At 39.9% G+C, this 27752-nt stretch overlaps 1 protein-coding gene across 1 annotated transcript in view; it reads left to right on the forward strand.

The window, feature by feature from the left end:
- Positions 1-249: 249 nt before the first annotated feature.
- Positions 250-27752, forward strand: part of DGKK (diacylglycerol kinase kappa) — a 138475-nt gene continuing 110972 nt past the window's right edge. Inside the window, exon 1 of the mRNA XM_063084423.1 lies at positions 250-786. Within this exon, the coding sequence (XP_062940493.1) occupies positions 250-786 (537 nt within the window). The remainder of the gene's footprint in view (positions 787-27752) is intronic.

Here is a 27752-nt window from a genome sequence, read left to right on the forward strand (position 1 = left end):
GCTTCCCGCCCATCGGACCCGTGGCTGCTTACGAAGAGGTGTGCGCTCACCGAGGGGCGTGTTCCAGCACTGGCAGAGGCTGAGCGCCCCCCGGTCAGACCTCAGAGCGGAGCCAGCCATGGAGTGGGGCGGGGGAAAGTTTGGCACCCTGCAAGGGGTTGTCGGACGGGAGTGGGCGGGGCGCCCAAGGGTACTTTAGCCCTTCAGGCTCAGGGCGCAGGCTGCCTAGACCTGAGGCGGGTTGCGGCCATGGACCGCGGAGCTGCCGCGGCCCAGGGCACTGCCCAGCCTCAGGATGGGGAGCAGCCGCAGGAGTCTCCAGAGCCTCCGCCGCCGTGGCCTCCGCCGCCGCCGGCTCCTCCGCCGCTCCCCGCACCCTCGCCAAAACCGGCACCAGAGCCCTGTCCGGAGCCTGCTCCAGGACTTTGTCCGGAGGCGACCCCAGAACCAGCCACAGAACTAGATACAGAACCTGCCACCGAGCCTGCCCCAGAGCCGGTCCCAGAACCTGCCACCGAGCCGGTCCCAGAACCAGTCGCGGAACCTGCCACCGAACCGGCCCCAGAGCCGGTCCCAGAACATACCAGCGAGTCAGCCGCAGAGCCGACCCCAGAACCTGCCACCGAGCCGGTCCCAGAACCTGCCACTGAGCCGGCCCCAGAGTCCCGTCCGAAGCCGAGTGCAGCACCATATCTATTGCAGTGTCCGGTGGTCGCTCGAGAGAGGGGTCTAACGACCTCATCCTCACAATCGCCCCGAAGGCCTGTGTCGTGGTCCAGAATAAAGGTAAGAAAAAGACCCCCTGGGGAGAGGAAAAGAAGCAAGGAGAGGTCGGATTGCTATGGAACTTGCGGGACGCAGGGTATCCCTTGCATCCCATTTGACTGCCGCTAGCTGGCCAAGATGCTCAGAACGATGCGGGAATGGGGGAGCACGGGGAAGTAGGGAACGGTTGGGAGGTGGAAAGCAACATGTGGGAAGCGAGAGTGGGCTGATTGGGGCTAGAAACCGGGGTGACAGCAGGGGACGTGAGTCGGAGCAGTTTTCCACCTGGGGAGAAGCCACAGTGCGTTGAGCGACTATATGAGTATCTCGAAAAAGAGGAGGATGACGCCCTCGGGGAGCGCAAAAGACCTAGAGAAGTGTTTGGGGCTGGTCCCGGGCACACAGTGGATGGGATTGAGTGAGAGGGCTGGGACACACCTCTTAGCCGCGGTCACTGCCGCAGAGGCCCAGGCTGCGGAGCCGCCGCCTGCTCGGCCCCCTCTCTGCCACTGGGGAGGGGGCGCCTCAGCCGGGGCGCAACTGGCGGCGTTCCGGGGAGGTGGCCCGGCCCCTCTGCCGACTGCTGGGCGCTGGTACTCCCAGTGGGGATGAGGGGATGGGCGGCGCCCACGCGCACTGCAGGGGAAGGGCAGGGTTCGCCTGGGAGGAGAGGGAGAGCATGCGTATGTCGAAGCCACCATTCCGTCTGCAGGATTTCCCGGAAGGTAGGTGCAAACAGTGATACAGTGATGCGCCGCGTCACAAACGGGCAACCGGAATCCCGCACCGGGGCCAACTGGAATCATACAGGAACCCTGGTTTAGAGACACGAAAATAGGAGTTGGGATTTGTGAGCGTGTGAATGGGAACTCTCATCTCTACCAGTCTGCAGCGATGCCTTCTAAACCGTTGCACTTAGCCGGGAAAAAAATGAGTCGACGATCCTTGGGCACCCGCCCAAAGGGCAGGAGGGAGGAAGAAGGTTTTCGGTGTTTACCTTGGATCCCTGAAACCCCATTTGCTCCTCAGCGGGAGTTTGTCTTTCTTGCTTTCTCTGTGCTCTTCCTACTCTTCTTTTCCCCGAAACTTCGTTCCACGAAACTGAAAATCGTGTGAATGCATACATATGCCTCAGCATAGCTTCCCCTGCAAAAAAACACACACACAGAAACAACACACCAACAATGCCCGTCCATCCTGCGGCCTGGCTGGGTATAGGGTCACGGCTTGGGAACCCTTCTACTGTGGACCTCACACTTCTAGAATGCAGAATGCCAGGGGGGAGGGGGGCGAAGGGACAGAGGTTGGCATCAAGAAGTGGAAGCGCTGATTGCTTCCTGAGTTCCAAGGAAGGAAGCTTAAGTTTGCAAAATATCTGCGTTGATAAACAACTGAAAAAGAGTAAAGCTAAAGCGAAAAGTTTCACCGAGAAAAAAAATGTGCAGAAGTTTAGAAATAAATAAATAAATAAAATAGGACGGTAGGGGACTCAATTTTTTTTTTAATTCAATACCTCCGCTCTCACCAGGGGGTGGATCCCTCCCCTTCCTACAGCAGCCCTTCCCCACAGTGATCTCAAGAAAGGAAAGCCTGGGGCAGCTAGACATGGGAGGTCATCCTAACCTGGGTGCTTGCTCTTGTCTTTTTGGAAGAGTTTGCATTAAGCTGGTGGGAGGGAGATGAGCAGGAATCACCTGACCTGTGGCCATCTTAAGTGGAATTTTGGGAACATGGCTGAGAAACTGACACCTGGAGACGTATTTACCTGGATGGTCAGCGAATGTATCTCCTCTTTGGCCTTTGGAAGACTGACTGAAGACTGGGACAACCCCCACCCCCAATGAAAAGCATCCCCTAGTGTGAAAGCATCTCCTACCAGCTTGACCGGAAAATGTCTGTAGCCAGACAGATGAGGAGGATCAAGATAAGGGGAATCAGGTTAACTTCCTCTACACTTGCTGGCTGGCTGACCCACAGGCACTCGGCTGCACTGACAGGAGACCAGGACCCCAGGGGTTTGGCTTTTCCCTTGGTAGAGCCATACATTTGTTCAATCACTTATCTACAGAACAGGGTTAAGAACCCTGACCATTTGTCAAGAAAGCCATGAAGAATTAACTAACCAGTGGGTCAGGAGGATTTTGAAGGATGCAAAGGATCTGGGTAAATGTTCAGATTGCTGGGAGCTGAATCCTTCTCCAACACCCTCGTTGTCGCTATGCAATTGCTCTCTGGTGCAGTTGGGAACATCTGATCTTCAGTGATAGGACTATTCTCTACTGCATCCTCCTCAAGCAAAAAGCACCTACAACCAGCTGACTTGCATCTTAGCATTCAAGAAAAACAGGTTGTCATCTTAGGTGGGGTGGCATTTGTTCTCAGACACTGCCTCCTTAAGGCAATCATGGGGGAAAACAACCATGCGCACAAGTGCACGCACACACACTATCTCAGGGAACAAAACAAGATACAGGTCTCATCACACAATGAGTTCCTACATAGCAAGCAGGAAACTAGCCTGATAATTCAGAGGACGAAATAAGTAAAACCAAGTATTCAAATGTGTCTGCAAGTTTCTCCCAGATAATTTTGCTGACTAGTATTGCAGTTAAAAACCAACATCTTCCAGCTAGTAGTCTGTTCTCTTTTGAAGTTTCAGTAAGGTTTCAGAACCTGCTGATTACAATTTTATGTCAAGCATAAGGGTAAAGACTGAGAAAAGGGGGCCCATATTTTCTTTCCAAATAGCTACCAGGGTAACACAGTCTGTGAATCAAACCTGTCTATTTCCTTCCTTTCTAAAATGTTTTGATTACCAGGAAATGAGCCATGGTCTCCCACCTGGTGGCAGCAAGTAAAGATGTGTGAGTAAAGATGTGTGAATTGGTTCTTTAACAATGCTATAACTCTCTTGGGGGGAATGGAGCTTATATGAAGTGGACCATATTTGTTTCTCTGCTCTCAGCTGTGCTTGAAGAGTTTATATATTTTTTTCCACTGGGTTTTGACCAGCTATGAAATTATAACCACACCATTAAAGTGATTGATAAAAATGTGGGAAGAAACACACTGTTGCAGCTTTTATTTGCGGGGGAGAAGGGGTGTCTATGTATCCCTCCAGATGACTACCCAGTAATTACCTTTACCACCAAACCATAGCATAACAGTTTTTGCATCAAAACTGGTATTTGTTGCACAGATTTTCATGCAAAATAAAAGCATTTGTTTATATATTGTCCTGTATTTTTTTTCCTGTTTATTAGGAGTCTGATAATTCTATCCTGAATATTTTATTATCTTACCTATTTCTGAGCTTCTCAGAAGTAGGAACTGTTTTTCTCAGTGCCTAGTGCAAGGCAGCCCTCCCTGTTTTTGCTCAATAAACACTTGCTGAAGCTTGAAACCTATCAATTCCATTTCCAGCAACATAGAGGCCGCTGCTGTGAATGAATAAAAATATGTTCTCATTGGTTTCAGAATGAGAAGTAAATGCTTATTTAAATAGTTTGGAATATATAGCCCTTAAGGAAATGCAGTTAATCTTTCTATTTACAGAATGGATATTGGAACCATAATTAAGAAGCAAATTAATAACATTTTAAAAAAATGGCTTGGAAAGTGTCCTTATCCCATGCAGTCCCAGCAGCAGTGGACTAATGATGATGATATTGGTTTCAGGGATAATAAATTTTTTTCCTAACTGGACAGAATATCTGCAGTGATTGTAAACAGCTTTGGGATTATGGATTCTAATGTTTAACCTGTTGAAGGTCAGGATGAAATTACTTTCTTTCCTCTTAGATCCCCCCCCCCCCCCCCCCGTCTCCCAGCCAGGCTTTGATGATACCATCTGATTTATTTGGTATATTCTGAGAGCTCCTGAGCATTTGCTGCAGGATGTTCTAGAAAAGATAATGAGGTATTTATTTGTGGTCTTTCCTTTCTGAGAGTACAAGTCTTGTGTTTATTAAAATCTCCCAACTAGGGCTTCTGCAGATTTGCAGCCCAAAAGGAAAGGCTGAGCTATTACCCAAAGTGCGTCCAAGAAAAAGGAAAAAAATCATAGAGGCTAGGAAACCATTCAGGGGCATTATAATAAGGATTAAATAATCCCTTCTGCTCTGCTAGTATGGCACTTTACAGTTTACAGAATGCTTTACTCTGCACTATTAACCCTTTTATTCCCCTGAAGAAGGCAGCAGGGTGAGGGAAGACCAAAAGTAAAACTTGACAGCTAATAGGATATGATGATTAATTTATATGCTGTGGATGTAAAAATAAATATCCAACATATGGCTTTCTGTGACACGTAGGAGCCTCATTTGTCTAAGAACAGCCTTTTAGCTGACATTTCACTAGCTCTGACTTTTTTCCGAAGCAGTGATCACTGCTCCACTTCTCATGCTCCCGGAGGGGGCCCCTACAGAACAGGAGCCTGAGAAGGAAAGAGAAGAGGCAGGAGACCCTGAACCAATTACTCACAAAGAAGACCTTTTTTTGGAGGGGGGTAGGAAATAAATAGAAATCCTGTTAAGGATAGGGTGCCCAACCTTTCCAAAGCCCACTGACTGTAATTGTTTCAGTGGGGAAAAAATAATTATAAGGATTAAAAAAAGAAAGAAAACAGCCATTTCTAAAGGTAGATGTTCCACCCTCACCAAAGAAAAAAACCTTACTTTCAATGTAGAAAAACAAATTTATGAATTTTAAAAAAAGAAAAGAAAGGGACAATGATCCCAGATAATGAAACCTATCCCTTCTCTGAAAATTATTTTAAGAAAAAATAAATTCTAAAGGGAAGTGCTCCTCACCCTTACCAAAGCCCATGATGCTTATATCCCTCAAAAAAAAAAAAAAAAAAAAAAAAAGAAAGAAAGAAAAAGAAAAGAAAAGGAGAAATTACCGGAAGCTAAACAGTATTTCTAACTTTAAAACATTCTTGAAATTTATAAACTTTATTTGCACTCTACAGCCCATGCCCAATTCCTCGAGAAAATTATGCAGCAAAAATAAATCTTCCAAAAGGGAGGTCTGCCAACCTCACCAAAGCTCCCTAACATTATTTCTTCCAATTATATGAAATGTCCAGAACAGGCACATCCTTAGAGACCGAAAGGAGCTGAGTGGTTGCCAGGGGCTGAGGGGTTATTGGAAGGGGCAGAGGGGTGATGGTTTAAGGGTACAGGGCTTCTTTGGGGACTGATAAAAATGTTCTTCTAGGATTAGAGAATGGTGATGGCTGCACAACCTTGTGAACGTACTAAAACCCACAGAATTGTACACATTAAAATGATAAATGTTATGGTATGTAAATTACACCTCAATTTTTAAAAATAAATGAAAGAGACTATCCCCCAACTTCAAGATAATGAACCTAGTACCCTCCCACAAACAAACAAGTTGAAAAAGAGAAATAAAAACAAAAGGAACTAAAAGAAAGGGCGATTCTCTTAAGGCTGCTCCTCCAACCTCATCAAGGAAAATAATCTTTTTTCACCATCATCCCCTAACTTTTTACTTTTTAAAACAAAGGCAAAAAAAAAAAAAAAAAAAAGGAAGTCTTTTTAAGGGCAGACACTCTCAAAATCATCCAAGTCAATTAAATTTACTAATCCTTCCCCCTAGATACACACATTTTGATTAAAAAAGAAAAGAAATATTAAAGGACAGTGTCCCTGATTGTATCAAATCTCCTGAATTTTTAATTCTCAGAAAGAGGGGGAAAAAAATACAAAAGAAATATCCTTCCCCCCAGATGACCAAAGCACATTAATCTTATTCACAAAACAAAGTCTTTTAAGATTTAAAAGAAAATTAATAATGAAAAGGTGTGTGTGCTGGTAGAGGGGATATTATTAATGAAATAAAAATAAAATCCTCTTAAAGAGAAGTGCTCCAGCCTCACAAAGACCCACGAAATTTTCTGTCAAAACAAAACAGAAACAAATGCAATTTTTTTAAAAGATGAAAAAATAAAAGAAAATTCTTTTAATAGCCATTGACCCAAATTCATCAAAACCCCAAAGCTTTATTCTTAATATAGGATTTTTTAAAAATTGAAGAATAAATAGAAAATGTAGGGGAGAAACGGAAACAAAGCCAAGAAAGTCCTCTTAAGGAAAAGTGTCCCCACTCTCAACAAAGCTCCCTTTTTTCTCAAAACAAGCAAATACATTTATAATTGGGGGGGGGGGAAGAAAGAGAACATGAATAGGATTTTTTTTAAAAAGAAATCTCCTTTTTAGGGAATAGAGATGCCCCAAACTCACCAAAGTCCTGGAACATTTTCTTCAAAACAAAAAAGCAAGAGAGAGGGGATGTGAGAAGGAGAGAGGGGGACAAAGGGAGAGAAGGAGAAAGAGAGAAAGGGAAAGAAAGGGGGGTAAGAAAGGGGAAAAAAGTGGGAGAGGGAGAAGGCATGGGGAAGAAGGGAGGAGAGGAGAGGGAGAAGAAAATAAATTAAGGGATAATTTTTTAGAGGCTAAAAGGAAGAAATTCTCCTCAGGGAAGATGCACCAACACCTTATTGAAGACAATGCATATTATTTTTGATGATCAATCCACTCCACCCCTCCCCCCCCCCAAAATGGAGAAAAAACCACAAAATCTCTTTCTAAAGCTTCTTCAAGGAGGGATGCACCCTATTTCACCCAATTCCAGGGACTTTATTTATCTTCTAGCCTTCACTATTTCCTTTAGAAAAAATAAAAAGGAAAGAAATTATTTCAAGGAGAGATGTCCCCAATCTAATTTCTTTCAAATATATTGTTTCCTCTAAAGAAAAGGAAAGAAGGAAAAATCATATTAGGGAGGGCTTTCCAAACTCATTAGAGCCAGTGGCCCTTGTAGCACCTTTCCACAAAATCCATTTTTTAAAAAATGGAAATCCTCAAAACCTAAAAAGAGGTGCTCCCTCAACCCCACCAAAGGCAAGGAGTCTCCCCTCTCCCCCTGCTCCGCCCCAGAGATATATTTTTTTAAATCCTTCCCTTGTAAAAGAAGATGCCTTCAACTTCACTAAAACCAGTAGACCTTATTTCTCTCCACACCCAAGATGAGAAAAAAAAAAATTAAGGAAAAGAAGAGAAATCCTCCTAACCTAAGGCTAATTGGCCATAAATAATCTCACGAACATCGTTGAACTTTCTTCCCCTAAAGAGATTTTTACAAGAAAGAATAAAGAAGAGAGAAAAAAGCCTGTCTTCTAAGAAAAAGTTATATGAGAAGAAGGTAATATCCCTCTCCAAAGGTGCCAGTGAAGCTTAAATTCGGTACCTAAAATCAAAGGGTGGTACATGTTTAATCCCAGGCTAGCTTCCCTCTGCGCTAGAACTTCTCTGGTTACCTTCCCCATCAGGCAAGAGGGCTGCACTCTCAGGAAAGGCGAACCCTGCCCATGGGAAAAAGAACTAGGAAGGCAAATCTGCTGGGGAAAAATCATATTCCTCTTCTCCAAACCAAACAGAAATGGCTTGGGGATTAGCTGCAACTGTTCCCCTTTCATACTACAGACAATAAAGAGTTGATGATAAACTCTTAAGCAGTGACACTCTTGCTATTTACTTCCAATTAGACGCAAATCCCTATCTAGCAGGGAGGGACCCTCAGCCAATTCCATAATGGGGGTGAACCATCTTACAGTGATTCTCTCATCATGTGCTGCCTTCAATGTCTGTTCTTGTGGGGGTGTTAGCAGGCTTGATTTTCACAAATCCATAAAATTTGTAAGTCGTATTTATAATAGAAGAATGAGACTCAATTAATGTTTTCCAAATGTTTAAATTTATTTATTTATTTAAAAATTAAATTGTGTATCTGCTCATTGTGCTAAGCACTGAGGATTCAACGGTGTATAAAATCACATAGATGAGACTTCTGTTCAGGGATGTATTTGCTGTGTAAAGCAATGAGAATATACATTTTATTTAGACGTAGTTGTGGCTGCTCCCATATACAAGTGGCAGTTTGATCTCACATTTACTTACTGCATTTTCTTGGACACCTAGATTTCATTTGTCCAGCTAGAATTTAGGACTTGGCCTTGGAGAAGGAGACTTGTAACAAAATCCACCTTCTTCCCACTGTTAAATTCCCGAAAGGAATATCTCAATTTCTGCGACCGTATAGGGTAACTTTTAACCATATGCTAAAAAAAAAAAAAAAAAAAAAAATGACTGATGGATTTGTCTCTTTATGGTAACAAAGTTACCATGCCATGCTCAGCTGGATACCTCCTACCTAGAAGGGAAAAACATATGTGTAAGGACATTATCAACAATTATAAGGAGATGAAATATTTAATTCAGCCAGCTTTCATTAACCAACTGTGGTAGAAAATTGAGAGTTAATAAACTGTATACAATCCAACCAAGGTTGAATCAGAAATTTAAAAGGCAAGTGTAATGCATTATTTAGTAAGATCAGAATCTTCAGCCTTGTCTGTAGCACTTAGAGATTTTCATCTTCCACAGCATTACCGGTATTTACTGTTTAAGCCTCTCGCTTTAAAGAGCCTGTAAAAGAGATATTGGCCCCTGAGGACAGGGATTTCCACCCCCTGTTTCCCTGAAGCATAGGACTAGGAACAGGAGGCTCCTAATCAATACTGTGAGATTCTGAGAGATAGGCCTGATGCTCACCCACCCAGAGCTCGGCAGAGTTCTTCTAAAACAAGAGGCAATGGGCCTGGGGACTGCTGCCTCCAGGAATATGAGGGGGATGGAAGTACCTCTTGGAGGACTCAGCTAAGAATGTTCACAATCCTGGATGTTCATGCATTTGCTTTCTCCTGCAGCGAATGTCTCTATATGTTCTCTTCTGGGATTTTGCAGCTTGAGGCAGGATATAAAAGGTACTTGCTGAGTAAAATTTGTTAAGGTCCTTGACTGTAACTTGAAACTAGGAAAGTTTTTTTTAACCATGGGCTGTTAGTTGAGTCCTCACTGTCCTGAAGCCAGTTCCAGTATCACGGCACCATCCTCTGAACCCAACTCTAACAGTCGTCTCTGAGTCCCGGTTTCTAATAATCTTGCTTGTTAATTTTCCCTTGATAAGTGTCATTTGCATTTATTATGTACCTCTAACATTTTATTTAATGGCTTATTTACATCATGTACATGTCTCTCGTAGGATAAAGGAAAATGTGAGGTAGCTTTAGTAAAACAGCTAAGCATGAGCAGTAAAGAGGAAAGTAGATGAAGCTACAGAACAAGATTCTTGATTTCAGAAAATTAAGTTGGTATCCTTCTCACTATCCTCAATCTATACATACTGTGACAATTTCCCTCCTGCCAAGCTTGAGTGGAACATAACTTTTTTCTTACCCAGAATTTGGATATCACTGTCCCTTTCTTCCCTCTCACCTCTAATAGAAAACTGCTTAACTCTGCTTGGCTGTTGAGACTACTTAAAATGATAATGCTGATATTTCTGTGGCTCCTCTGCTTTCATTTACTCAACTTGGTGGCAAAATCTCCAGGACTTTTTTGTGGGGGAGGGGCTTCCACATGGAATTAAAGCACCCGTTTAGTGGCTCTCTTCATGGTTTTCTTATATTGCTTCTCATTAGTGAGTCCTCTTTCTAGAAATTCCTGAAAAAGCCTTACTTGCCTTTCCACCATCCCTCATCAGCACTATGTGTAAACTTTTTACACATTCTTCTATCTTTTCTTCTAGCAATAAAAAACAAAGACATTTTTAGACAGCCTGAAAAGTTGCTATTTTTTGTTTTTAGGTTTCTTTGTATCCAGTATAGTGTGGCATCATTGTAAACTATATGCAAATATATCCACTAATTATTTCATTAAGTGTTCTATGAGAAGGGAATTGGTGTTTAAAATGTCTTATAATGTGATGCATATGTGAAGGTCTGTTACATGGGTATTTAAGAATGTTTTAGTGATATTTGAAGAAATTGGTTGGGGTTTTCAGATGGAATGGAAATGTATTATTGCTTTTCCAATTAAAATAATGGAATAAAGTTTCCCACAACCCAAAATTTACAATATAATAAGTTTTCAGGGATGCACTAGGTTCAGATACGAGGGACTGCCTGATAGCAGATTCACTTTGATATAAGAAGTTCGGGGCGGGGGATGAAGAAGTTGTTTGAGGTAAGTGGGAATGATATATCGTCCTCAAACCTAGAGAGAAAACTGATATTAAATTATGTAATGACAGTGAAAAGTATCAGTATCAGAAGTGAAGTTATTCTTGAATTGGACGAGTGAATCCAAGGCCTGGAGACATAAGACTGAGACCCTGGTATATGGAGTTATTAGAAGGGCCATTTTGATAGAATCATAGGGCACACATTGAAATACTGTGGAACATAAAGTAAATGGGGCAAGTCCTATTGAAACTTTGAAGGCAACTGACACAATTTTGTGTATTATCTGATTAATGAAATTCAACCACAGAGGGCTGTTGATTAGTATGACATGGCTGAAGTGGAGGGTTGGCTGATGGGGCATATAATTAAAAGTTAACTAACTTTCAATTTCTTTGCATGCCAAGTTCCAATTCAAATCATGAAAGCTAAAAATGGGAGAAAATAATTACTATATCATCTAATATCCCTTTTCTACTGTTTTGCACTTTCTTTGACCCACATTCCACTTTTGTAAGAGTCTGGTCTGCTTTCTCTGTGATACTTTTCCTATTTCATATCACAGTGTCTTCTATAGTTAAAGTAAGAAACCATGACGGGAATCCAGTGAAACCTTTTATCTTCGATGTTATAGACCCATAGCATGTCTTGGAAAGAGCCTTTGGAGATCAGCTAGTCTAGTATTTTTAAAACCTTTTTAGCAATAGAATCTATGTTTTTCTCAATGAACTCATAAATGAAAGCTGAATATTTAACATAAAACAAGTGGTACTTCATTAGTCCTCTTCCATGCTAAAATGGGCTTGTAACGGACTTTCCTTCTCAAATGTTTATTCTAGGCTAATAGGAAAGTGAGTCTGTATTCCCTGTTTATTACTGGCTCCATAGCAAGGAGGTTGGTGATGACAGAGCACATTAGACAGGAAAAAGAAGCAAGTCAGAGTTTGAAATTTGGCCTATAATATTCCAGAAAGTAGATAATATTCTGTTGGAAACATGGCCATTCACAAGAGTTCCTCTCTCCTCTCCCCCCACCCTGGAATGTGTTACAACTATCTCATAAAGTGAGTTGTAATAATGTGCTTTGTTTTTGATTGTAGAAATATTATTATTATTTGGGATTGTGTCACTGATCAATGACATCACACCGAGTAAATTGTAGATATAACTAAAAATATGTAGTAAAAGCTAATATATAATGGTAAGCCTCTATAATCATTTAAAGCAGCAAAATTGTTCAAAGTCCTATAAAATGGGCACAAATGTGTCATACACATTGATTTTGTAAGGCACCCCAGTGTACTATAAGCTGTATATGAAACACATAAAAGAGCCAATTATACATAAATTTAATCTATTGTTTATTATATATTGAAAATTTGCACTCTGCCTACATCCTAAAAGGATATGAAGTATCTTACAAAATGAAATGCATATAAAACAGGACAATTAAGCACAAATAAAAATAGGACAAAGCTAATTCAAAGCAGTGGTGAATGAGACCTAAAACTAATAGGTGCTAGTTATAATAAACCCTAATTGCTCATTTAATTAGCAGTAATTTTGTTTGCTGCCTGTGGTGGTTGAAGGACTTTGGGGAATGATTTGAATGACTCAGACCTCTTAAAGTTGGTATACGAAGAAGTTTGAACTGATGCAGTACATCTTCCTATAGTAAGCTGCAGCAACCACAAAATGAAGAATGAAACATTGCCATGATTGTGGTACAGGTGTTAATTAGCTGTCCTAGAAGGCTGCAGGCTTGGGTTACTTCGGTGTGCCTGCATTTTTCTAATATTCTTATGTATGCATCTGTGAGGCACAGTGGTATGGAACTTTCTCAGATAAACCCTTGCTTCATGGTACCTTGTAGCTAGAGGTTAAAGAATTTAGACTCTTTTTAGATAGGGAATCACTTGATTTTGGTTCTAGTCACGATTCCACTTTAGGTAGCTGTGTAATATGAGGTAAATTGCTTAATCGTTCTGTGGCTTTGCTTTTTTGTCTCTTAAATGGAGCCAAAATGTGCCACTGACTCAGCTCACCAGTCTCCTCCAGCAAGCCTTCACTGGTATCCCATCTGGGCTAGGTGCCCTTACTCTGGGCTCCCGTAGCACCCTATGCAAACCTATGCTTCTCATTTGCCATATACTGAGATCATCAGCTTGTGTATCTCATTAGGCTGTAAGAACAAGGCCCTTAGGGCTTAGCATACTGTCTGCCACTCAATAAATGGTGGCAGAACTACCTTAGAAGAATATCATAAAGGCTAAATAAGAAATTAGATTTTACAGTAATCATGGGTTAATTAAGGCTATGTCCCATGGAACGTGCATTTTAAAGCCCAATTCATAGACACAGGTACCATGTTCCATTTCCATCATGACGAACCAAATGAATTGCCTGGCTACCACTGTGCTCACATACAAAAGCATTTAACACAAAGGAATCATGTTTCAATTTTTGTGTGTGTGTGTGGACAATAATGTGGAAGGTAAAATTGACATATTTTTATGTAAAGTTTTTTTATTCTTTGATTTTTAATAAACTTTGGAAACCAGGGAAAAAAAGAAGAAAGAAATTAAAAAGAAAAAAAAAATCAGAGACAGAAGTAGGTTAGAGATTACCAGAAACTGGGTGGGGGGGAGGAATGAGAAGTTAATGCTTAATGGGTATGAAGTTTATGCTTAAGAGACAAAAATGTTTTGGAAATAAATAGAGGTAGTGGTCACATAGCATTGTGAATGTAATTAATTCCATAAAATTGTATGTTTAAAAGTGCCTAAGGGCCGGCCCCATCGCTCACTCGGGAGAGTGCGGTGCCGGTAGCACCGAGGCTGTGGGTTTGGATCCTATATAGAGATGGCCGGTGCGCTCACTGGCTGAGCGTGGTGCAGACCACACCGTGCCGAAGGTTGCGATCCCCTTACCTGTCAAATAAATAAATAAATAAAATAAAAGTACCTAAAATGGCAAACCTTATGTTATATTTATTTACCACAATAAAAAAAGAGATATGTAAATGCTAGTTTATTTTAGTATCATTTGTATACATGCCATGATATTTGCTGTCATCCCTTTCTATCTTTAGGTATGCAGGTAAGTTTTAATATATTCACCCCTCAAAAAATGGACATAGCAATCCAGGTGCATTACCAGTAGGTGATGGGAGGCAGGGCTGCCTCATATCTTCTCAAAGGGCTGTAGAATTTTTTAAATCTACACCCCTCGTGTTAGCAGCAGCCCTGTATTGATCATGTAGTCTTGAATTACTAGTCTTCAGTCATAAACACAGTTAATTTGGATAAAAATGAGAATAGTGAGTTATCTAGTCATTTCTTTAAAAAAACAAAATGGAAATTTATTAAAATATTGAAACATAGCAACACTAAAGAATACTTAAGTGTGGAATAGAGAAAGTAGGTTTAAACAAATAACTAGGTATCATTTGGTATCCTCTTCACTAATCTTAACTGTTAATCAGAATTTAATTTAATGGTATTATTTTCACTTTAATTAAAAAGCTCTTGATTCATTACCTTGGTGTCAAATTTCTCCTGTACCTGGCACTTGAATTTGGAGCTTGGTGTCAGCAGGACTATTCTGAGGCTTTCCCTTTTTTGTCAAGACTGAGAAGCAGCACCTAAGCATTGATGTTCCTTTGGCAATTCAAGTTTTATCCAAAATAGCTTTGGACTAACTACAGGAAAAGCATTAACTTGTTTTGCCAGTGCCTCAGATCAGATTAGCACCTTGAGCTTGAAAACTGTCTTGTCAGGAAGGAGAATATGGAATCTCTACTCAGACAGCAGGGAAGCCTAAGAGCCATCTTGTTTCCAATCAGAAAAAAACAACTTTCCCCTTAACAGAGATAGAAAACTTCTACACTTTCTAGAATAGCTGCAGGGAAGGATCATCACATAAAGTTGCACAGGTTGTATACTATATGAGGGTGCCATGTATAAGGGGACACCTTTCACATTGTAGACATAATAGATGTATACATTTATTCTAACAATTCTTTGGCATATGGCAATCAAGTGCCTCGCTCTAGCAAAATCAGTATATTACCACGATTTTTTGGCAAATTGAAGTAAAGTATCTTTAAGAAAGGGAATCCTTTCTTGAAGTGCCCAGTGGTGTCTTATGGGCTGACCCTAATACTAATTCCTTGCATTTAAATACAACAGCTTCCTTAGCAACTCCCTAAAAGCCTATAAACCAGATCCTCAGAGTTGATTTCCAAAAGTACCTATTCTATTCCATATCACATTTAATTAGAGCATCATTTTAAAAGAGAGATCTGTAACAAAACTTTGAAATAGGAATTTAAAAGGGCTCAGGCATAGGCAGAGGCATACCCATAGAGCCATGGGTACACACTGGTACAATCGTTCCCAGGAACATACCCAAATATGTATAGTACTCCAATCGCTGAACAGCCTGGTAGGAAGGCACGCACATGCACAGTGATAAAAAGAGGTTTAGCTGGACATTGAAGTATATAAAGGAAGAGGATCTGACTGTTCGCTGTGGTGCCACCCTCTTGACCAGCTGTCCTATTTAACCTGTTTTCAGCCTGTCTCACTCCCATAGGAAATGAGTTCCCTAAAGTTTACATGCTTTTATGTGAGTTCAAGCCAACAAATCTTTATTAAGGTCTTACTAGTGACAAAGAGCTGTGCCATATAGAGACAGAAGCCATTCAGTCTTCAGAAGTTGAAGAAGGTGAGATCTGAACTGAGTCTGAAGACTAGGTAGCATTTTGAAGGGCAGACATGGAAATAGAGACACATAAGGCAGAGAGAATATCTTAAGCATAGACATGAATGAGGTAGAAAGGGCAGTGCTCTGAGAATCCCACAGAAAGAGGATATAGTTGGAACTTTTAGTGCATCATAAAGAAAGACTGGAAAAGTCAGGTAGGAGCTAAAGTGCAGGGGGCCTTGAATGCTGGGTAAAAGAATGTGTGTTCTATTTCATCAGTGGAGTATCGTGGAAGGTTTTTGATTGAGTGTAACATGATTAGGTTTAGATTTAAAAAAAAAAAAATTCTGTCAGTAGATAGGATGAGTTATTCAGGAAGACTCCTGAGAAAGGGACAACAGTCTAGTCAAGAGATATTGAGGACCTGAACCTAAGGCAGTAGATATGGAAAGAAGTAGTTAAAGAGATGCTGACAGGATTTGGCTTGTAGCTGATTTGGTGTGGATATGGGGGAGAGAGAAGAGTGGACAACGACTCTGAACTTTCTAGCCTAGAGTTATGGAAATTACAGAGAGCACAGGAGCAAGAGCAGGCTTAAGTAGAGGAAGATTATGAGTTTGGTTTTAGAAAATTTGAGTTTCAAGTGTTGATGAGGCCAGAGCTCGAGATGGTGATTAGAGAAAGGCCAGAATTTATGGGTTTGAAGGACCAAAGGGCACATGCTAGGCAGAGTGGAAAGTGTCTGTGTGTACCTTACCTGGACTGAAACCAATGTAATTAATTCAGCAGAATCAGATAAGGGAAAGGAGCTGGATGTGGGCAAATAATGTTTGGGGGAAAATGGGCAGGAAAAATATATAGGTTGAGTATCTCTCATTCAAAATGCTTGGAACCAGAAGCGTTTCAGATTTCAATTTTTTTTAGATTTTGGAATATTTGCAGAATACATATCAGTTGAACATCCCTAATCTGAATATCCGAAATCTGAAATGTTCCAATGATCATTTCCTTTAAGCATTATGTCGGCCTTCAAAATGTTTCAGATTTTGGAGCATTTCAGATTTCAGATTTTCAGATGAGGGGTGTTCAGCCTGTGCTGAATTAAAGTATTGCAAGAGGACGAGGGAAAGAAGGAAATATGTAAGTTTTTAAGGAACATTTTCTTTTAAAGGGTTGATCCTGAGTAATCTTTTTTCAAAAAGTTTTCTGTCCTCTCCTTTGGCTATTTTCTCTTTGTTGCTGAAAATCCTCTGAATGGTTTTGAAAGGAGAGGGAATATTATTAATGTGTTGTCATTGGATAGAATGTAAATGGCTTTTCTCTTATTACCCAAGTCCTCATTTGTAAGCCTAGGAGTATATTGTGTTTAGAGAAGCCAATAAGGAAGGTTAATAGTTATCCAGTTATTAACAGGAGGAGCATGAGAACACGTTTGTTGTGCTAAAATAATGACAATATATTGTTCTCTATATCAAAGATTCTATTTGAAAATTCTTCACACATAGTAGTTACTTAATAACTGTTGAATTAATAGAACAACAAAGCAGTCATAGATCAGACAGATAGATAGGTAGATAGATAGATAGATAGATAGATAGATAGATAGATAGATAGATAGATGATAGATAGATAGATAATAAAAGAACTCCAGGGACAGCAAGTTAAGATTTACTTAGGTTATTATACAATTTGCTCTGAAAATGTTGAGGGAAGGTGGAGACTTTCTTAAAGAAAACTGGTCTTACCAGGTAAACCTTGTCTTTTAGGTCTCAGTTAAATAATAAGCCCCTTAAAATGGCTGCAGACATTGGAGGAAACAGAGGGAAGGCCTGACAAAATAATCAAGGAATAAACTGATAAATGTTTGAAAGTGTGAACTGAAGGCCTAGCAGGTCCCTACCCCTTTGCCAGTTGGTGTTGGGAGAACAAAATAGATGTGAAGTCTGCAATCTCATTTGGAAGACAAAATATGTGGAGACAAGCACATAACAACACACGGATATGATCTGGTTACAGCGTGTGTGGTACAGAGAATAATGCTGTAGAATTATAAAAGAGGACCAATAAAGGATGGAGTAATTGGGGAAGGCTACATGATGGAGGTGAGATCAATTGAATTTAGATCTGTGGAGAAGAGAAAGCGTTCCACTACAAGGGAGCAACACACACAAAGACGTGGAACAGCAAGAACTCTATTCAACTGATATCAAAGAGCTTTGAGAGAGGGAGGCAGAGGGATTTGGGCCTTATTCTGTACAGCAGGACATTATTTAAGGTTTTTGAGTAGGAGAGTAACATAATGAAAGTACTATTTTGAAGATATATATTGTGACAGTGAAAAGGATAGATTAGAGGGGAACGAGATAGGAGGTAGGGAGATTACTTAGGCTGTTGCAGAAACCCACATGAGAGATGACAGTGGGCTGCTTATTTCAAGTAATGATAATTTGAAAGCATTTATTGAACACCTACTCTGTGTTGGGCACTGTGCCAATAACTACAATTTACCTGAAAGAAATTATAGCCACGTAATTGCTGTGTCCTATGTTCTTGCATTCTCACTCCAACCCTGTGTGGTTATCCATATTAATTTCATCCCCACTGTGCAGATGAGAAAACTGAGGCTAAAGCATACTTAACACCTAAGGATCAGAGTCAAGATTCAAGCCCAACTCTCCTGACTACAAAACCAATCACTAAATGACAGCATTTCATTCTTCTTTATGGCTGAAGAGTATTTCATTGTGTACATATATACCACATTTTCTTTATCAATTTATCTATTGATAGACACCTGGGTTGATTCCATACGTTGGCTATTATGAACAGAGCTGTAATAAACACAGGGGTGCAGATATCTCTTTGACATACTGATTTCAATTCCTTTGGGTATATACTCAGTAATGGTATTGGTGGATCATATGGTAGTTTTATTTTTAGTTTTTCGAGGAACTTCCATACTATTTTCCATAATGGCTATACTAATTTACATTCCCACCAACAGTGTGTATGCATTCCTCTTTCTCTGTATCCTTACCGACATCTGTTATTTTATTGTCTTTTTGATAATGATCATTCTGGCTGGGCAACATGGATGAACATGGAAGACATTATGTTAAATGAAGTGAGCCAGGCACAGAAAGACAAATACCACATGATACTACTCATAAGCAGAATCTAAAAAAGCTGATCTCATAGAAGTAGAGAGTATAATAGTGGTTACCAGAGGCTGGGAAGGGAGGGGATAGTGGAGATGGGGAGAGATGTTAGTGAGTGCAGGTACAAAGTTACAGTCAGGAAAAATAAGTTTTGGTGCACTGTTGTGCAGAAGGATTATTAATATTGTATAGTATATTTCAAAATAGCTAGGAGAGGATTTTGAATGTTCTCACCACAAATATGATGAAAATGCTAAATACTCTGATTTGATTATTATGCAATGTGTATGTATATATCAAAACATCTCATTCTACCCCGTAAATATGTACAATTATTATGTGTCAATTTTACAAACTAAAAAAAAAAAAAAAAAAAAAAAAAAAAAAATCCCTAATCCACCTCAGGCTGGTTAGTACAAGGTTTTTAAAGCAGCCTCCTTGAGCCAGAAATTATCTAGGTTTCTCTAAACAAAGTGGGATACTGGGAGCTACCTGCCTTTGTTTTAGAACTATTTACCTTCTTTAAAGCTAACCAAATCCACAGACTTCAGATGACATACGGTTTTAAGGTGGTTGTAATGGTTGTCACACATACACGAAAAACCTAAATGCTTTAAAATGCTTATAATGATGATTCATCATTTAAATGGTTTAAGACTTACTGAGATCAGAATTCTCAAAACGTTCTACAATTCTTAAGAGATTAAAAACACAGCAGTCTAGTGGTTTGGACCCAGAACTGAGATTTAAGAGGCTGATTCTACTCCTGGCTGTGCCTTTGTGATTTGAGATAAATCCTTTAACCTCTCACTTCTTATTTATCTATTTAGAAATAAGCATATTTCCCACCATAGAATATCTGAAAAGCACTTTAAAATTCTAGACTCAAAGGTATTTTAAAGCCTTACAAATTCTGTAAAGCACTTTGCTTAGCTTCAAAATGAATGTGACATTAATACAAGGTGAAATTCATTCACTAAAAACTAGTAGCCTGATTTGATCATCACACAGTGTATACATGTATATAAATATTACTCTGTACCCTATACATATGTACAATTATTATATGCCAATTAAAAATAAATGAACAAAATAAAAATATATTTTTTTAAATAAGTAAAGTATATGGAAACAGAGTTGGAGCACAGATTTCTTCCTGCCTATTACTGTTTTGTAATAGGTGCACCTCAGGACTATGTTCTGCTTCCATCTCTGCCACAATGTGGTGTTGCCACAGCAAGTTGGATCATCTCACATACTACTTTCTGTAGGGTAGTATGTCACTAAGCCTAATATTGCTGGGTGGAGATTTTTCTAAGGTAGAAGCCTAGTGGAGAAGGCTAATTCTCTGTTTCATTTCCCCCTGTGAAGCCCGGATTGTGGAAGGGAAAATGTTTTAGACTCTTCAGAATAATACTTCTCTGTCCTATGCCTTAACGTCCTTGCCTGTAAAATGGAGTTATTAAGATCTGCTGTACCCGCAGAGAGGACAGTGTGAGGCTAAACATGGGAGTTGCAGTGTAAATAGTAGGCTTCAGAGTAAGATACATTTGGGTTGAAATCCCAGCTCTGTCATTTCCTAGCTCTGTGACCTTGGGCAAAGACCCTCACTTACCTCTCTGAGTCTCGTTTACCTCATTTATCATATGAGACTAATGATTCCCACCTTGTAGGGTTGTTCAAATGGCATATCAAGTGCTTAGTTCAGTGCCTTGTACCTAGTCTGTTCTTAAAAAAAAAAAAAAAAAAAAAAAGGTAGCTGCTGCAACCAGTGGAAGACACTGATTTTGTTTCAAGCAAATGCTATGCTTGCTCACTGCCTCTGCTCCCCTTCCCTTTCAAAAGGGGTGAGTGCCCCACGCACAATAAAGAAAAAGTTGGAATAACAAAGGTAGCTATCATTGCTTCCTAACAATGTATCTTAACATTGGAGTCATATATCCTCTTTACCTATTGCTGTTTTCCTCTTCTGGTTAAAGGGGGCATATCAAGAGAGAAACTTGCAATTCAATTCAGGTAATTTTGAGCACTTAGTATGTGCCTCTCTGACTTCTTTAATAATAAGCTCTCCCCTTTTGCCATAATTTATTGAGGGGGACAGATATCTCATTGATATTAATAATTGTAGGATTTCCTAAGTTTTCAGTCAATAATTAATCTCAATTTCTCCTGACATCTGAGCTACCAATATCTCTGACTAATGACTATCATTTACACACACACACACACACACACACACACACACACACACACACACACACACACGAGGATACTTATTGTCTCTGGGGGAAAAAACATTGGCACCTATTTAATTTATACTGGCCTCCAGTAAGATTAGCAGTAGCACCTGAGTGATCTTCCTTCAATCATCAAGGATGATGATGTATTTTCATCATTATGGATAACGATGAGCTTCCTTCAGCAAAGCTGATGATGAGCTTCCCTCAGCAAAGCTGATGATGTACTTCCAAGATCAAGGAATGAGAGCTTAAAAAGTCTAGTGTTAAATGTAATGGTGAATATACTAATTGTCCTGATTTGAGCATCATATATTGCACACAGGTATTGATATTCAATGCTCTATTCCACAGATATGTACAATCAATTAAGTTTCAATTAAAAACAAACAAAACAATGTCTAGTGTTAACTTTATTCCAACTTTTGAAGAAATTGCTGTAGACACCTAAGTCCTGAAAGAGGCCCTTTTCACTTGAAGGCCCTCCTAGGGAGATTTTTCGAGCAGATAGGAAAGGCATTAATTCAATACCTACATAGAGTTTTTCCCATTATATGGAGGACTAGAGAAATGCCACTGAATTTCAAAGTTCCTTTTATCATTTTTTTTTTCACTTAGAAAGAGAAAAAAACTTATTTTGTTTTGCCTTCTCTCCCATCACCCCTTTTGATAAGACTTGTTCTCAATCTGCCACCAAAGAATGCTGACAACTATATTTTCCTAGAATTGCCTTTTAATTTGAGATTGCAGCATAGCAAACATGGCAGACACAATCTCTGATGCGTGGATTTATATCCATGAGAAAAAGTGGAGGGAACAAGGCTATTCTTTGTATGCACTGATCTTACAACAACATTTGCTACTGTTAAGAGACCAGAACTCTGACATCAAGTTTGGCTACCCTGTGAAGGTCTCCAAGATCCTAAGGCTCCTCATAGTTAATGATGTGTATAACCAACTCTCCATCACTAGGTGAAGTGAAGATAGATTTGGGTGTTTAATCCATGGTGCCAAGTAGCCTTGAGATTTCATTTCAAGGAAGAGGCTTATGGCAGAGCACATTTCTTGTCCTCTGGGAAATTCTTAGACTCAGTAGGTTAAAAATAACATTTGAATTATACGGATGGTCGTGTAGACACTGCTGTAGTTAAATGGTTGTGTTTGCTAAGCACACACCTCAGAAGAGAAGCAAATGATTATAAATGGCTATGCAGAGACAGCACTGCACTTCTGGGAAGCATAAAGCAAATCCAGCTTATGTGTCATACTTCAACAGGATCAAGTTCTGTCCACAGCTGACACACAATGGAAAACTGCCACTTAAAGCCCACCTATGGAACAAGAACAGCCATATCAAAATGTCAGGACAGCAGTATCCAAGTTCCCACTGCACCTCCACTCATCTGAGTTGGCGTTGTGTGGATTATAAACAGCAGCTGGAAACTAAACAGGTGAGGTCATCAGAAGCCTAGAAGATAAAAGCTTCTAAGGCACACCAAAACACAGCTTGGCTTGGACTTGGACTTTGAGCAAGTGAGCGTGTATGTGCAGGCCACTCTAATCTGGAGCTCTCAGAAACAAGATACCTTTTTACATATGAGTGTACTTCAAAAAGTTGGTGGAAAAATAGAATTAAAATATAATATGAATCTTTCCATGAACTTTCTAAAGTACTCTCATATTGAGCCAAACTTGAATCTTAGTTGCAAAAGTACGAAAAACACCTGGCATCATGAGTAGTGGATAAGGTTGGCCTCAAGAATAGGGTTCATAAAAAAAAAGAAAAGAAAAGAAAAGAAAAAGAATAGGGTTTGTGTGTGGAGCATGGAAGAGATTGTCCCCGAAATACTTACTTGCACCACGTGTATACAGGACTAGTCATCGCTCTCACCTGTACCACATTTCAGCATGAAGGACAACAGTATGTGCCTTGTTTTTCAAGTCCATATCACAGAAGGCTGATGCACACATTTTCTATCATCTGGAGGAAAGAAAAGAAAAAGAAGTACCACATACACCTAGTCATTCTTCCTAGACTAAAGTCAGTCCTAGGGACTGACTCTTGGTTGCCAGGGGAGCTTTGTGGGAAAAGTTAAAGTAGTCAGCCATGAAAACTTCATCTTAGTTGTAGGAGCTTTCAAATCCCTCTACATACTATGTGTGTCTGAGCAAGGTCAAGCACAGTACCAATAGCATAAACGGTAGCACAGGGGTGGTTGTGAGCCAGCTCAGCTCTGAGGCCCCAGTGCTTTATTATTTGCTTTTCTCTCTAGGGAGCCTGGTAACTGGTGTCTGTGCATGATCAATTGCATTCTTTGCTCAGAGGCAGCACACGGTTTCTCTTCTGTGGCATGTGGCTTCTTTCTAACTCTCAGCAGAGGGAGGAAAAAATAAACAAAGTAGTCAACTTTCCCTCTCCTCAGTGTGTTCTAGTCCCATTGCTGTTGAACTTTGTCTTAGCTGTCTTGGTCAAGGCTTCCACCACAGCAGACATTTACTTTGTGGGATGGCTGTTGATGGGGCATTTGAGTATTTCATCAACTTTGGGCAGGCCTTTCCTAGCTTCCACTTGAGCAGGGAAAAAGTAGGAGTGAGGGAGGAGAGGAGGCTCCAAGTGGGTAATATCTCAGATTCTGTTAGTTCCTCTGGTCACTCCCTGGGCTGCCACCCTAAGAGGCACATGGTTCTTGGGTTTTGGTGTCACCATGTGGTTTAGTATGTAATTCTCATTCCAGAGTTTGCACTTCCTGCCGAGCAGTAGCAATGTCGTAGTGACCTCAACAAAGAAGAAAATGGATATTTAAAAAAAAAATTATTGAAACATAATTATACATATTTGTGGGGTACAGAATTGAGTATCAATACCTGTGTACAATATATGATGATCAAATCGAGATAATTATTATATTCATCATTACAAAACTTAATCGTTCTGTGTGACTCTTTACCAATTGCTCCCTAACCTCCCTCCCCTAACCCCTTCCCCACCTCTAGTAACCACAGTTCTGTTCTCCCCTTTTGAAAGTTCAGTGTATTATTGTGATTGTTGGTTCTTTCTTTCTTCCTTTCTTTTTATTTATTTATTTATTTATTTATTTATTTATTTATTTATTTATTTATTTAAGAAACCAAGCTGGTGTAGGTAGGCTATTGAGGCTGTGGGCTGACAGTCATGACCTCTTCGATACCCTGCCCCTGCTCTAGGAGAAAAGACCCAAAGATGCCACTCAGTTCATTCTAATATACTGACAACTGTTTTTTTCAGAGTGAATACAAAGGCACCTCCTCATCCCTCCCCACTGCACAGGTTCCTGCAGTCACTCTGGGAAAGTGAACACCACTATTCCTAGGGAATCCTGCAGGGGAAGTTCCAGGTCTGGGAGCCTTTATCTTTTGTGGAACGAAGCTTAGTTCACTGTTGGGTCACCTTCAACTGTGACTGAGTAGGTGCCTGATCTTCTGAGTCACCACTATTAAAGGATGTTGGTCATCCAGTGCCCACTGTGAGTTCTTGATAGCTATGCAGATTTTACAGACCCTCAAAGAGCAGGAAATCTATTTCGAAGCCCACCATCCCCTACCTCACCCCCTCAGTGCATTATTGAGTCTGTTTCTGGCTCTCTATATTCTTACACACATTCATACGAATTTGCTCTGCTGATGTGTGTGTGTGTGTCTCTTCCTACCAGTATGAGTTAGTGTTTCTGTGTAGGAGTCTAGCATTATGTATTTTTTAGTCAAGTCCTGTGAGGGACGTTCTCAGGAAAATTAATAGAGCAATTTCTTTAGAAAGCACTTTCCACCCCCAAATGTCCCTAGGCAGACTGGGCTGATTACAAAAAGGACCAATTCAAATCAGAACTCTTTGGGGAGCTCCCGGAAGATTAGCCCGATTTCAGATTAGCCATTTGGGATCTAGGAAAAGGTATTGGGGTCAGAGTCGGCAAGATGGAGGTACTGGGGATGGGATAGAAAGAGAGAAGGAAAGAAAGGGGATTTGGCAAAAGGTTAAAAAATACCCCTCACCCAAAAAAGAACATAGCCCCTGCCAGATGCCTAATTTCTCTTTCAATATTTGGAAATCCTACACAAATAGCTCTTGCATTAGAGTTGTCCAGGTGGCTGGAGATCTGTTTATTTTGCATTTAACAAAGGGTCAAAGGATCTTTGCTGATGTTTTTGTTTAAGAATCCCAAATAAACTTTTAACCATATTATCTGGAGATGTTCTGGGATGGGGGTAGTGTTTTCAATGCTTAAGTTATTTTTAGATCACCTTTAAGTCACTTCTTTGGAAGAAAGCAACATTTGTGTCCTGAAGGATTTCTGAAAAGAATACAGAAAAGCTGGGTTACTGCCCCCTCATTCCTGAGAGAATTTTCCTCTGGCAATCCAAGCATGTCACTAGGACTTTCCATCTGTCCTGAACACAAAGGATTGTTGTGCAAATTACAGGAATTGGTCAAATATTGATATAAACTAAGATAAGGTATCAGAAATCTGTAGCCCTACCTTAAGCCAAGTTGGGTTTCAAGAGTTGGCTGATAATGACAACTTAGTGTTTGGCAATGTAAAATCTGATTGTCCTCGTATGAAACACCTGTAACAAGTGTACTGCTGTGTTCCATTTTACTGAATTTTGATTCATGTTGATGTTTTACTAAAGTAGGTGTGTCAAACATTTCTTGTACAGTGACCTTGGGTCTCAATTTCTATGAAAGTAGAAACTGCTTCTCCTAGAAGTTAAAGAATTTTAGATTTTAGATTTTTTCCTGTATATGACCACATACAAAAGTATAAACATATGAAGTTCATAGAAAGATTTGTATTATCTTTCAATTCCGTTTTTCCATGAGCTTTTTCAAGTAACCTCATATATTAATTATGCATCCCTATTTATTTTTTCTAAATGGAGAGCAGTATAATTTTAAGAGGAATTATAATTTTATGAGCTATTTCCTGCTTCTCACATCAGGCACAGTAAATAAACTCACTAGATAGATGATAATATATTTTGTAGCATTGTATTCAGCTTCCATTGTAGTGCATATGCATTAGTAATTACGCACAAGCAATAAGCTCAAATTCTTCTAGTTAGGCCAGTCAACACAAACATGCACACACATCCATACACACACACACACGCACACACATACATGCAAAAAGCTGCCAAAGGCATGACAACATCATTAGCCATTAGTAAAATGATAATTAAAACCACAGTAAGATACCTCTACACAATTATTAAAATGGCTAAAGTAAAAAAGTAGTGATGACACCAAATCCTGGAGAGGATGTAGATAAACTTTATTACTCATATATTACGGGTGGATATGTAAAATGGTACAGCCACTCTGGAAAATAGGCAGTTTCTTTTTTTATTTTTTTTAAATTTTATTTTGTCGATATACATTGTGGCTGATTATTGCTCCCCATCACCAAAACCACCCTCCCTCCTCCCTCTCCTCCCACCCAACAATGTCCTTTCTGTTTGCTTGTCGTATCAACCTCAAGTAGTTGTGGTTGTTATATCTTCTTCCCCCCCGCCCGGTTTTGTGTGTGTGTGTGTGTGTGTGTGTGTGTGTGTGTGTGTGTGTGAATTTATATATTAATTTTTAGCTCCCACCAATAAGTGAGAACATGTGGTATTTCTCTTTCTGTGCCTGACTCGTTTCACTTAATATAATTCTCTCATGGTACATCCATGTTGTTGCAAATGGCAGTATTTCATTCGTTTTTATAGCTGAGTAGTATTCCATTGTGTAGATGTACCACATTTTCCGTATCCACTCATCTGATGATGGACATTTGGGCTGGTTCCAACTCTTGGCTATTGTAAAGAGTGCTGCGAGTTTCTTTTAAAATTACAAATGGACTTACCATATGACCCAGCAATTGCAGTACTGGGCATATATTCCAGAGAAACAAGAATTTATTTTCATGCATCAATGTGTACATAAATATTCATAGCAGCTTTATTTATAATAGCCAAATACTGGAAACTACTGAAATGTCCTTCAACGGGTGAATTGTTAAACAAATTGTGATATATCCATACTGGGGGATACTACTCAGCAACACAACAATTTTGATGAACCCCAAGGAAATTATGCTGAGTATAAGAAAGCAATATCAAAAGGATACGTATTAAATGATTCCATATATGTAACAAATTATAGAGATTTGTTGTTGCCAAGGATTAGGGATGAGAGGGGGCAGAGGGAGTGGGTGTGGCACAAGGGAGTCTTGTGATGGTACAGTTCCGTATCTTGTTTGCGGTGATAGTTATCCAATGCTACGCATGTGATAAAATTGCTTAGAGCTACACACATGCACACACGAACACACACACACACACACACACAAAATAACTGCATGTTTAACTGGTGAAATCTGAATAAGCTTCATGGATTGGACCAATGTCCGTCTCCTGCGTTTGATATTGTCATATGCTTATGCAATATGTTAACACTAGGAGAACTAGGTGAAGGCTGCATAGGACTGTCCTGTACAGTTTTTTGCACATTTCTTTACTGTGAATCTACAATTATTTCAAATTTTAGAAAAATGTTTTTTAAAAAATCCAGTAGTAACTTTTTTGGATGCTATATATTTTGTCTTATGTGTAGGGTATAATTACTTTACTTTGTGTACTAAAAAACAATTCCTGTTTTGGTTCTACCCATGTCTTTTTGTGCCTAACCATAGTACAATATATAAAAACAGTACAGCCTCTGAAGTAAAAGATGTTAATTCTCTGGTGTAGGGATGTCAAGGT

Source organism: Cynocephalus volans, chromosome X, assembly GCF_027409185.1.
Source record: "Cynocephalus volans isolate mCynVol1 chromosome X, mCynVol1.pri, whole genome shotgun sequence".
NCBI lineage: Eukaryota > Metazoa > Chordata > Mammalia > Dermoptera > Cynocephalidae > Cynocephalus > Cynocephalus volans.